This window comes from Phaenicophaeus curvirostris, chromosome 2, assembly GCF_032191515.1.
Source record: "Phaenicophaeus curvirostris isolate KB17595 chromosome 2, BPBGC_Pcur_1.0, whole genome shotgun sequence".
Classification (NCBI taxonomy): Eukaryota; Metazoa; Chordata; class Aves; order Cuculiformes; family Cuculidae; genus Phaenicophaeus; species Phaenicophaeus curvirostris.
In genome coordinates this window covers 58,273,489-58,285,794 of record NC_091393.1, presented here as the reverse complement: position 1 = coordinate 58,285,794, position 12,306 = coordinate 58,273,489, and the positions used below count along the sequence as shown (strand labels likewise).

At 39.1% G+C, this 12,306-nt stretch overlaps 1 protein-coding gene across 5 annotated transcripts in view; it reads left to right on the top strand.

Moving 5' to 3' along the window:
* Positions 1–12,306, top strand: part of UTRN (utrophin) — a 366,380-nt gene that overhangs the window by 70,631 nt on the left and 283,443 nt on the right. For all 5 annotated transcript variants that reach the window (XM_069852165.1, XM_069852164.1, XM_069852167.1 and 2 more), the window contains exons 4-10: positions 816–893; positions 4,090–4,182; positions 5,061–5,233; positions 8,582–8,697; positions 10,040–10,203; positions 10,782–10,985; positions 12,065–12,246. In XM_069852165.1, the coding sequence (XP_069708266.1) occupies positions 816–893; positions 4,090–4,182; positions 5,061–5,233; positions 8,582–8,697; positions 10,040–10,203; positions 10,782–10,985; positions 12,065–12,246 (1,010 nt within the window). The remainder of the gene's footprint in view (positions 1–815; positions 894–4,089; positions 4,183–5,060; positions 5,234–8,581; positions 8,698–10,039; positions 10,204–10,781; positions 10,986–12,064; positions 12,247–12,306) is intronic.

Here is a 12,306-nt window from a genome sequence, read left to right as displayed (position 1 = left end):
CTTAATTTCAATGTGTGTAATAAATCTTTTTTGTTGACCTTATGGGGAGCCTTCAGCCATCTGTAACATCACCTTGCAAGCTTACCTTGGTTTTTAAACAAATGCATTTCACTAGTACTTCTAATCATTTGTGGTCTGATTTGAATCATACTGAATACAATACAAGTCTTTTTGGTTCTAATTTTGTTGATGATTATGTTCCAAGTTCAACTCGATGTTCTTGCAGCATGATCATGATCTGCCACAGGAGTTAAATCGCAATGATTAAAAGCAAATGAGTGGCAGATATTGTTGAGAGTTGCAGTATCCTGTGCTGCCTCCCCCAAATATTGAAAGGAAGGGAATGTCAGGAAGGGTAACTTCTTCCCACTATGCAAAGATTTAGCAGGCTTCTAGTGCCAGAAAACAAATTGCTGCTTGCTCCCTCTTGGGAGCCAAAAAATTTCAACTACTCTGGCAAATGTTCAAACCCCTCAGATTTTCCCCAGGAACTCCCACTTTGCTGTTGTCTTGCCAGTTTATAGTTCTGCGTATGCTGGGAATAAAAGTTCTGGACTTGCCAAAGATGAATTGAAACACATTTTGAATACAAGGCTTGTCCTGTACTTTGAATTGAGGAATATTGTTGTGACCAGTTTTCATTTTGGAATTGTTGTGGATGATCTTGTTTGTGTTTTTTTTTTTTACAATTTCAAATGAAAAAAAAATAGTCTAGAGACAATGAAGACATCTCCTGTTGTTTGCTCTATCATTTGTTTTGTTTGGTCTGTCAAGTTAATTGTGATGTGAACACACTGTAACCTTTTTATTTTCAGCCTAAAGAACGAGGTTCCACACGAGTCCATGCCTTAAATAATGTCAACAGAGTGCTGCAAGTCTTGCATCAGAACAATGTGAGCATGTTTATTCACAACTTTTTGACTGACCATTTAATTTATTCCTTTGTCTAAATGAGTTTAAAATGGAGAGAATGAATATTTTTGATACCTCAAATGAGAATTCAGAGAAGATGGTTGAACTGTTCTCAATTTTCCTTATCTGATGTAGAATTTCTGTGTCTGGCAGTTTAGCGATATCTTAAAATGCGAATTTAATGGGATTAAACAGTGTCTTTGTGATGTGTTCACATCACAAAACAAAGGTGACTTGAAGCTCTGCTATGCATAGCTCATGAACCTGTCAGGACAAAAACCTAATTTCCAGTGATAATGCATAACTTGTGCAAAAATCTGTAAGGGTATGGTGGGTTTTGTATCTGCTTTGTGTCCTGCTCTTAAAATCCAGAAGGATCTTTCCACTGACATCTATTAGCTCTGTGGCAAATCTGTATTGAGTGTTTCTAATTTGGAGCTTTCTAACTGATTAATAGAACAAACCAACCCCAATCCTGATTTATGAAAAATGGCATTAATTGTTTGGGTTTTTTTTTTGTTTTTGTTTACTGCCTGGAAGCCAGTAGTGCTGTAGTAAAGAGTTTGGTTGTTTTTTTTTTATTCTGAAGATCAGCTCCTGATAAGCTCACCCCGTAATTAGAATTTCTGTTTGTGAATGTCAGGGCACTAAAATATCTTAAGAACATTTTGGCAATAAAATCCATCTAATGCAAAAAGGCACTGACATATTTATGTAAACTGCTGATTGAAGAGAGATATGAACATTTAGTATAATGCTGCAATTTCCCCTTTGTGTTGGTGGACTAGTGTCGTATTTCTAAGAAGTGGCCAAATTTAGTGGTGGGTTATTTGCTTCTTTCTTCTTTACAGGTACTGTAAATTTTGATTAATTTTTTCAAAGGATGAGTAATGAGCCTTAATGGATTTATTTTATGAAGATAATTAATGAAATAATATTGAATTATAATAATTAATTAGTTCTTCCTTGGGCTGGCAGGGTCTGGATTTCTAGAAGTAAACAGATGGTATTAGTTAGCTGAAGGTTGTTAAGGTCATGTACGTGATTTATACATACTGTTTAACTGTCTAATAAAGTTTGTGTTAAGAGGAAAGGAAAATACATCCAATGAGAAGCAGTTGTGTTCTGTTGCCTGAGTTTGTGGGCTGTACAATATTAGTAACTTGTGAAATAATCTGTAAAACTGTTTAAATACATCTTTGCAAGGATCTGACAAGCCTAGGGTGTGTGGATGTTCAGGTGATCCTGTGAACATCCTGTGAAAGTTTTAAAAACTAATACTAAAAGACCCATTGGAAATCATTCCATTTAGCCCAAATCAATCTACTAACAGTAGTACTAACAGTCTACTGTTAGCTTTCTTCTATTGATTATCTGTGCTTAATTCTCAGTAGTCCAGTCACCATCCTTGTGGATTGCTACTGTATCCTACAAAGCATCAATTTAGTTCAGAATCGTTAAAATACAAAAATGGGCATGTGGAGTATTTTATTGCTATTATTAATGTGTGATTAAAAAGTTTTTTTTGTTACCCGTTCTCAGGAATGTTTATCTGTTACTGGCAAAAAAAGCTCTTGCAACGTAATTGTTTTATTTTTGTGGCCTTGACCTTTAGTCCTACTCTCTGCTTCTGTATTTGCAAAGATTATTGCAGTAAGATTCTGTTCTAGCTGCTGTAAAAACTGGGAGAGGACAATGCACAAATCCACAAGCTTCCTTAGTACTTTGAAGTGTAATTTGTGGCTCCGTGTTAATCTTGCAACAGAGTTTTGGTTTGATTCTCCAGGAGACTTCTGGGGCACTGATAATTGTCAAGATCTTATCTGAAAGCTATGAGGTTACAAGTACATTTTGTAGAATTGGAGTTATCCGCGAGTGTGTGATAAAAGGAAAAATATTAATGCAAAACCATTCTTTTCTTACCTATCAGCAATATCTTCTAAAACAAAAATGAAACTTTATTCCTGTTTATTCTTTCACTGTAGGCTACATCTACTGGGGGCCAGAACATGGGCTCCATTACTGTCCCCTGATTATATTGTTTGATTGTGAGCCATCTCTTTGGTACACATTTTCTCTCTGAGCAGTTCTGATTCCAAGCAATGCCCATATGTGCTTCTTGGATTGGTGTAAACTGGGAGACGTTTCTAACAGGCCCTATGCATAATGGTATTTTTGAGCAGGGGTGAGGAATGGAGAAAAATGCTTCTTCATTGTGATAAAAAGCAATGTTCTGCTTGCCCCTGGGACTAGAGGATTCTCCTGATTCAGGTGATTTACAAGAACCTGCCTGTGTGGGAGTGCATTACAACATCTGCTGTATGTGTACAAACACCCAGGGAGGTACTTGTCTTATCTGCTATAGCTGTTCCTAGCCCAACTTCTATAGGCATGGTAGTGACTAATGCAGTGCGCTGCTCTTAGTTCCCTCCAAAAGGTGTGGTGTGGTTCAGAGTTAGTGGTGCTTTCTCTGCATTCCCTGAACAAAGACTTGATGCCTCCATTCAGTTCAGACTCTAAAGTAGCACTGGGTGAGTATCTGGTACACCGCTCTAAGCTTTGCTTCTTCTGAAGGCTTAATACTTGAGGAGTAAGTAGGCTCTCCTGCTGTCTTGCTTATGAAATAATCTTGTCTCTTTCTATGTTTGTCTTTTTAATCATCTCAGTGGTGTTACCAAGTCTATACGAGGTCCTATGAATATAGGAAACTTGAAAATTGTATTTTTCCCTTGAGCTTTTTTCTCCTTGTGTAAACTTGTTCTGCTTGAATGCTGGTTCATGCAAAGGACAAACCTATTCTTAATTATGGATTTTTCATGCTTCTGGGATACCTATGAGTGTGTCTAGGAGCAGGAATGCTTAACTTCTAAATGTCTGATCCTTCATGTATTGATTTCTGTTGGTCTGTTTTGACTGCTGGTATGCATCTATATATTATAGGAGAGAATAAAACTCTTCTGATGGAGGAGTATCTTTGGTGCCATCTTCTGTTATGTTATTTAAGCAGTTGTCATGACAAATTCACATAGTTGGTACTGTCATGTCCAGTTCACTCTCAAACTACTTTTTATTTCAGAGCACTTGATAATACGTGGCTGGACAGGCGGGAATATGGGGTGGAGTTGTAACTTAAAGCTGTGATAAGTATTTAATATAGAGTTGATACAATCTCTCCAGGTGGAGTTGGTGAATATTGGAGGAACTGACATTGTTGATGGAAATCACAAGCTGACGCTGGGGCTGCTGTGGAGCATTATTTTGCACTGGCAGGTGAGAGGCTGCTGTGAGATCTCTTCCTTTCCAGGAATTGTGTGCATTGGTCTGCTGGGATTCTCACAAACCTTCCAGGGGTTTTGGTGGCGGAAAATACTGTTTCTATTTTGGGCTGGTAAATAAAGGCAGGCCAGTGTTTGGTTTCTGATTTCTGTCTATTGGCTGCCTCCCGTGATACGTGTTCTTGTGTGTGCTCAGTTGAACTCAGCCTCTCAGTTTAGTTCCTGATGCTGTTGATTCCAGTGAGGCTTTTCAGGCTAAAGTGCTATGTTTATATTCCTTTCTCAAGACTTTTATGTACTTCAGCACTTTAGGTTTGGTTTTCTTTACTATTTGAGTAGCTGTGGGCTTGCATCTTACATGCTGCTGAAGTTAGTTTCTTGACCTGATAGACTGAATTATTTCTGTGTTAGCCAGGTCATTGAATTCACTTGCAGGGACTTTGACAGATGCTTACGTGTAGTACCCAAACAGCAGACTACTTGTATTGGCTGAACAATTATTCTCTTCTTGCAGAAAACCTCTGTAAGCTGCTTTTTAGGGGTTTGCTTACTGGTGGAACCCTAGCACAAGACAGTGAGAAATATTATAACCCATGCTACGCATAGGCAAGACCGAGAGGGGGGAGGACTGTAGTACTCTTAGACTAATGTGTCACTAATAAGTGACACAGACCATTACTGGTTCTTGTAATTAGAATAGTAGAGTGCAAAGATGGCCTGAGACTCCTGCTCACAGATTTCATGTGAGGTCTTAGAGCTTGATTCATAGCTTTTCATGGGGAAGGCCCGATGTGAAATAACTTGTCTCAAAGTTTTTGTAAGCAGAAAGAGTAGAAAACATGTCTGTAAGGTGTAGTTGCTGCTGTTTTGCAGGTGAAGGATGTCATGAAGAATATCATGTCAGACTTGCAGCAGACCAACAGTGAGAAGATCCTGCTGAGCTGGGTGCGACAGTCCACAAGACCTTACAGTCAAGTCAATGTTCTGAACTTCACCACCAGCTGGACAGATGGACTTGCCTTTAACGCTGTCATCCACCGACACAAGTAAGCAGTAAATGTTAACTTAACTTTAAACCTGGTGAAGAGTAAGTAGCTTCTTTTCCCTCTGTGTCTTCATGCTTGAGCATTTAACAGCTTCTAGTTTGATTCATTGTTTGTTTTTGTTTTGGTAACAATAGCAGTGGAGGGATATTGCCAGAACTTTGCAAAGTATGGATCCAAGGCAGCAGTGTAAGTCTCAGTTCCTGCACATGCACACAGAGTTGCTAACTGAAGTGGGTTTACATCCCATTTAATAGTATGCATTATACAGTGATGTACTGAATGGGTCTCTGCAGGGCAGGAAGGGTTGACCACCTCCTTCCCCTGTACTTCCTTCCTTCTGCTCTACCTCCTCTGAAAATGAAACATTTCTGAAATCCAAGTTTGCCATATCACTTTAGTATTAAGACACAAACTTCAAAATGAAGGAATATGACAGGCTCTGTAGCTTTTCTTAGCTTTTGAATGTATGTTAGTTGAAAGACAAGGCATGCAGTTCTTTGAGGAGAACTGTTGAGCAGAAAATTCAAAGGGTAACAGTACTTCAGGAAATTAGTTTGTTCATTATACTTTACAAAGAATGCTGTTTAAAGCTTCTTTGCACAGATTTCTTGTGTTCTTTCTGATTTCTGGAGAACTCTTTGGTAGTCTAAAGAAACCATCATTACAGGTGCCTATGAAACTTACATACTAGTTGTTTTTTTTTTTAAAAATAGTTTTTTTTGGATATGCTTCTGGCCAATACATTCTAATTTAGCATGGTTTAAATGAGGTCAGCCCATTGTTTTGTAAGGGCTGTTCTTACCGTTAACATGTTAATATGGTTATTTATGGTTATGATACTAATTAGAATTTAACTAGACCTCCTGGCTACCAGGTAGCTGTCATTAGAAATGCTTTATAAACACCCATAATATGTATACCCAGCAGATACAAAGTGTTTGCAAATCATATGTTCGCTTTGAGCCTCTTCTGTTAAGTGCCCATTCAGCCTGTGCTGACTGAAATAACAGGCTCTGTCACAAGCTTGCTGGCTTCAGGATGTGTCTGCCCTGATGCACCTATGTGCCTTGTAGACCAGAGCTGGCCTGTGTTCAGCCTGCATGGATGCATGGGGAGTGCTGGCACCACCCTTGAGGGCTTCCTGATACTAGCAAAGGTCTGGAGTTTATCAGAAGTATTACCCAGCCTGTTCCCTGGATGGTGTGAGCTGTGCTGGTGTTTTTTTCACAGGCATAATTGCCTGTAGTGGAGCAGCTCTGCTGCTGAATGTGTGAAGCTTTGTAAATGGAGAGAATGCCAGCTTTAGATGTGAGACCTAAATGACCCAAGTGAAGCAGGAGGTTAGAGGTAGCACACTTGGTTTCAGGCTGTTGATCCTTTTGTGTTGTGACTACGTGCTTGGGCTTTGTGGGATCTGAAGTCTGAGCTCTGTCCTTTCCAGAGCACTGTTAAGTAGCAAAAGCTTCTGCTGGAAACCTTAACTGAGTAAATGTGCTTTCCTCTGGCCTCCTAAAATTTGTGTTATGTGGCTCTCCTGGTCTCTGAACATTTTACTTCCTCTTCCTGGGAGCCTGGCAGCTGCCAGCACATCAGAATTCAGATTTATCTCTGGACACACTAGCCCTTTAGCCAGGGAAGTACCATTTTCCTGACATGTCTGGGACATCTTGAGCTGGGTTTACCTTTAGGTTGGCTTTGAAAGAGAAGCTTCAAAAGGCCTTTGTAAGGAATAAGGGGATTTGGGCAACTTGCAGAAATAGTAGAACAACAAAGCTATTTCTTACCCGCATGGTAACACTTCCCTGCTTAATGAATGGGCGTTTTCAATATTACTTTTTTAGTTTAGCTTCATATGACACTTTTTTTTTTATGGGATCCACAAAAATTCTCCTATATAATAAGTTTAGTAGCTCACTTTTCTCTTTATGCATCCATCAACAGTTGTTAGCAGTACTACCTCTTGGCTATATCTAGTAACTTTCTAACACTTGAAGTACTTGGTAAGATTATATGAGGCAATAGGACATTTAATGTTTTACTGTGCTGGTCTCTTCAATTTCTTAATATTAGCTTAACTCCTCTTTAAATTGAATTTTGCTCTTTGGTACAATATTCTTACTGATAGGTAAATACCTAGATTGCATTTTATCTTGTCTTCTCATGGCAGTGTGCAGGTAGTGCATATACAATACATTTAATGTATTTTTTCGAAATAGGTTTCTCTGTTAAGGTTTATGTGAATCTGTGGTAATCTTTTTTGCTTCTTGCATGGAGGTTCAGTATTCCACTATCTTCTATCAGGATCTTTGCATATCACCCTGGCTCAGCCTACCTTCCTTCTGGCTCTTTGCTTCTCTGACAATGTACTGGCTTATGGACTTTGTTTCACAGTGTAATGACTTGGCAAATGTTAAAAGGATACTTTCAGGTCAATTAACAACTCAATTAACTATTAAAAGAATTAAAGGCAAGACCTTATCTTCCTCCTCAAGTTCTATAAAGCACAGAATCAATGTCGTTGTTTTAATGGGAAGCCACTATTACAGGAGAACGGGAAGTATTTTGATGGCTTTGTAGTCTTACAGCTGTGCTGCTGCAGCACTAGGCTGATAATGCCCTGTTGGTGTAGGTAGCACTAGGCTTTCCTTTTTTCCCTGGAGACCTGCTAGGATGTTTTGGGGGCATAACTGGACTGGAGACTTGGTCTGGTTAGCACCAACATGAAATGAAGGCTGCTGGTGCTGTAAGCTGATCATCTCTGTGGTCTGATTTGCACTTTGGCTTTCATGAGCGCTTCTGATGGAGTGAGTTTTTGTAGGTTATTTTTTTTAATGTGGGGGAAAAGGCTTTGGGGTAGGATGATCAAACAAGGGTGGTGAACTCTGCTCCTGGTTGTAATGATCTGGGGTGGTCACTGAACTGCATCACAAGTTTGGAATGAGACTCTCCAGAAATGGTGTGATTCTAGTGCAGCATTGCATGACACAAAGCATGTGTGAAAGTAATGATGTGAAATAAACAGTTGAAAAAAATAATTCTGGAATAAATTTTAGAGTTGTATTTTCTTGTTAGTAGTACTTAATCTCCTGTTGCAGTCAATGAGTGTATTTATAGAATATGTAGATTGGAAGGTGGATGATGCTGTGTACATGCAGTCAGTTAATTGTTTTGTGATAGCCAGATTCTCACTAATAAAAAGCACTTTTTGATTTATGCATTTGGGTATGTGCGCTTATGTTTATATTACTTCCGTAGCTACTTCCATAGCAAAGTATTCTACATGATGTAGGATTTTTTTTTCTTCAGAGAAATTTACTCCTTCCTTTCCTGTTCTGTCTTTACTTTCAGACCTGAGCTTTTCAGCTGGGATGAAGTTACGAAGATGTCCCCCGTTGAGAGACTGGAGCATGCTTTCAGCATAGCTAAGAACTACTTAGGAATTGAGAAACTCTTAGACCCTGAAGGTGGGATGTAGTTATTTTACTTGACTAGAAGCTTTTTTTGAGCTCTCTAAAGAAATTTCTTCTGTTAACATTTACTATGAATAAAAGTTCAGTTTTTTTCAGTAATATTTTATTTCAAGCCCTTAAACATGATTTTAAAAGAGTGTAAATGGTAGGGTAACAGTATGTCTGTGTGTATGTGCTTTATCTTTCTGAATGTTAAGGTTTGGATTGACATACTGTTCAGAGACAGTTTAGAATCATAGAATAGTTTAGGTTGGAAGAGACCTTTAAAGATCATCTAGTTCCAGCCCCCTGCCATGGGCAGGGACGCCTCCCACTGGATCAGGGTGGCTAAGGCCCCATCCAACCTGGCCTTGAACACCTACTGGGATGTGGCAGCCACAACTTCCCTGGGCAGCCTGTGCCTGTGCCTCACCACCCTCATGGTGAAGAAATTCCTCCTTATGTCTAGTCTAAATCTACCCCTCTCCAGTTTATACCCGTTCTCCCTAGTTCTATCAGTACAAGCCTTTTTATAAAGTCCTTCCCCAACTTTCTTGTAGGCCCCCTTCAGGTATTGGGTATGTATACAGAAGGTGATGTTGGTACTCTGCCTTTGTTTTATTTTGGGTAGGCGTTGTACCTCAAAGGTCTGTTCTCTTCAGATGAAGTAGAGCATTATGGAGAATGGAATAGCTTAAGAGCACATGGTCTTTTGTTCTTGATGTACACTGAGCAGCAGTAGCTGCCAGTGCTGCAAGTGCTTCCAAGTAGGAATGCTTACTGGGAAACTTGTCTCTTTTCTAAAATCCTGAGCTGTTGCTCTGCTTTAAAGTGAGCCTCCAAAGATTCATTGTATAAGATGAGCTCTTAAACTTTATGGATTTAAGCGCCACCACCTTAAAGTGTTAACTGAATGTGTCACATTCATAAACTGAGATAAGTGAACTTTAGTTGGTGAAACTCTTACACATGGACAGTAAGAAAATGAACTGACCAATGCTGGGGGTGGGGATAGAGCCTAAGTGGAAATGTTTGTTTATGTGGGATACTGTTTCTTGGTGGGAGGTGCTCCAGAATAAATTTCCCTGAGCAGTTTTTATTCCTTAGTAGCTGGAGGTTTGGGCTCCTACTTCAAAAAGATCATGACTTTTAATGTGATTTCATGTGCAAATGTATTTAATTTTTTTCTCTTTCATACTGCTTTCAATATGTCAAATCTGAGCTTTCAACTTAAAGCTTACTAAAGTCTTCTTAACAGTAGAACCTGTGATTTATACATGAAGTATTAACTGTATTCTAACTAATGATTTAGAAAAGAGACTTCTTAATTTTTCCTCATATTTTCTTTTTGATGCAGATGTTGCTGTACAGCTTCCAGACAAGAAGTCTATTATTATGTATTTAACCTCTTTGTTTGAGGTCCTTCCTAAGCAAGTCACCATGGAAGACATCCGGGAGGTGGAGACCCTTCCAAGGAGATACAAGCAGGAATGTGAGGATGAAGAGTTCAACATGCAGCAGGTATTTGTCATTAAAGTCTGCCTGGCTTTTCTTGAATTGTGATTTTAACTGATCTTTAGGCTTTTCAGTTCTCTGGACCATGTCTTCTGTCTTGGGCAACACAACTGGGGAAATGTGAAAAATCACAGTATCTTCTCCATGATTTCCCTAAATTGTTCTTTCTTCCTTTTTCTTCTTTTCATATACAAAATCCTGTGTGTTTATGTATAAAATTCTGTCTGTGGTATGCTGCTTTCTTCTGCTTTTCTTTCTTGTTTGTCTTGGCAAGCTGGAGACAGTGGCCAGAAATCTTTAACTGAGTTTGCCACAGGACTTGTGTTAGTGGTGGGATTTTATTTGGGTGGAATCTCCACTGTTAAATGAGCAAGATTAAAGTTGTGTTTTCTACTCAGATTCTTTATTTTAAATTTAAAGTTCATTAGTGGCAACTGTGATCCCTCTCATTAAAATACACACAATGATTACTTTTAAAAACTTAAAAAGGATTAAAAGGAATTTGGTTGTTCTGTTTTTACTTATTATTTGGGAAGGCATCTTCTATGTCCTTCCAAGACATCACTTTTCTCTTGGCTGCCTAGGCTGTAGCACTTGAAGAGGAGCAGGGTGGTTCTAGAGCAGACACTCCTAGCACAGTGACAGAGGTGGATATAGACTTGGATAGCTACCAAGTTGCTCTGGAAGAAGTTCTCACGTGGTTGCTGTCGGCTGAGGATGCATTTCGGGAACAGGAGGAAATATCTGGTGATGTTGAAGAAGTCAAAGAGCAATTTTCCACCCATGAAGTAAGCTTCTCTTAAATTCATTTGTTGTTTCTTCTTTTGCGTGTGCACTGCAGAACTTCCATTTCCTAGTCCTTATCCCAAACCTTCCACTCTGTTTCTTTGGCTGTGCTTTTGCTAAACTAAAAGCACCTCTAACTGCACGTGAATTTGTTGATATTGAAAAAGAATAGCTTCTTGAAGGTGAAATAGAACTTTTCAGGAGAACTTAAGAGTCGAGCGCACTTTGAGACTTTAATGCATTTGTTTCATCAGCTTTTGGTGTCTGGCTCACTGGTGTTCATAATACAAAGGCTGATCCAGGCTGATTTGTGCCAACTACTAAAAGGCCTAGTCAGCCTTATGTCACTTGTTGTTAAATGAGGGCAGTGCTGAAATTGATAATCATGTCAATTTAATTCAGTAGTCTCGCTGTCATGATTAATATAGCTTATTTCAGAAACATATGTTACTGCTTCCGAATTATTGCTTCTAAATTATTTTGTTTCGGTTCTATTTCAAGTCTGAACAAATGTTTGAATGTTGCTAGAAGTTTCAAGTGTTGTGTTAGAAGTTTTAGTTTTCTCCTGCCAGCCTACTGTATAAAATTGAATGTAAAATCTGAATGCTGATGAATACAAAGATTTTATTTCTTGAGCTAACATTTTAAAACCATTAACTGAAGGAAGAAGTGTACGGGATGTATAGTAAAATATGTGAATTTCTAGTGTGATTAACTCGTAAGATTCTATTTGCGTTCTTATGATATATTTCAAATCTTGTTTCACATTCTGTTGGTCATAGATAAGTTTGTTTTATTTTCTTAGTGCGTTTGTTCAAAAGTTGTCATCTTCTATGCAGCTTTTTCTCTGAGGTGATCAACTTTTTTTTTCTCAATTAGCTCTATTTTACTGGCTCCAGAGCTTTTGTGGCTCGTGGAGAATCTGTCTTAGAGAGGAACAAGTCTGCCATGCTTGAGCATTTGGTGCCAGCTCATTCTGCAGCATTGTTTCAAACATGACAGTTTATTAGTACATTTGTAAGTTGTTAGACTCTTATAGGAGCTCACAGATCAGTGATGTGGCTGGTTATACCATTTTCAGAGTTTTATGATGGAACTAACTGCACATCAGAGCAGCGTGGGCAATGTCCTGCAGGCTGGGAACCAGCTGGTGGCCCAGGGAAATCTGTCACCCGAAGAGGAGTTTGAGATCCAAGAGCAAATGCTACTGCTGAACTCCCGCTGGGAGGAGCTCAGGGTGGAGAGCATGGACAGGCAATCCCGGTGAGTTATGGTGTGCAGCCTCTTCTGGAGCTGCAGGATTGACCTGAGGTGCTTACTGCA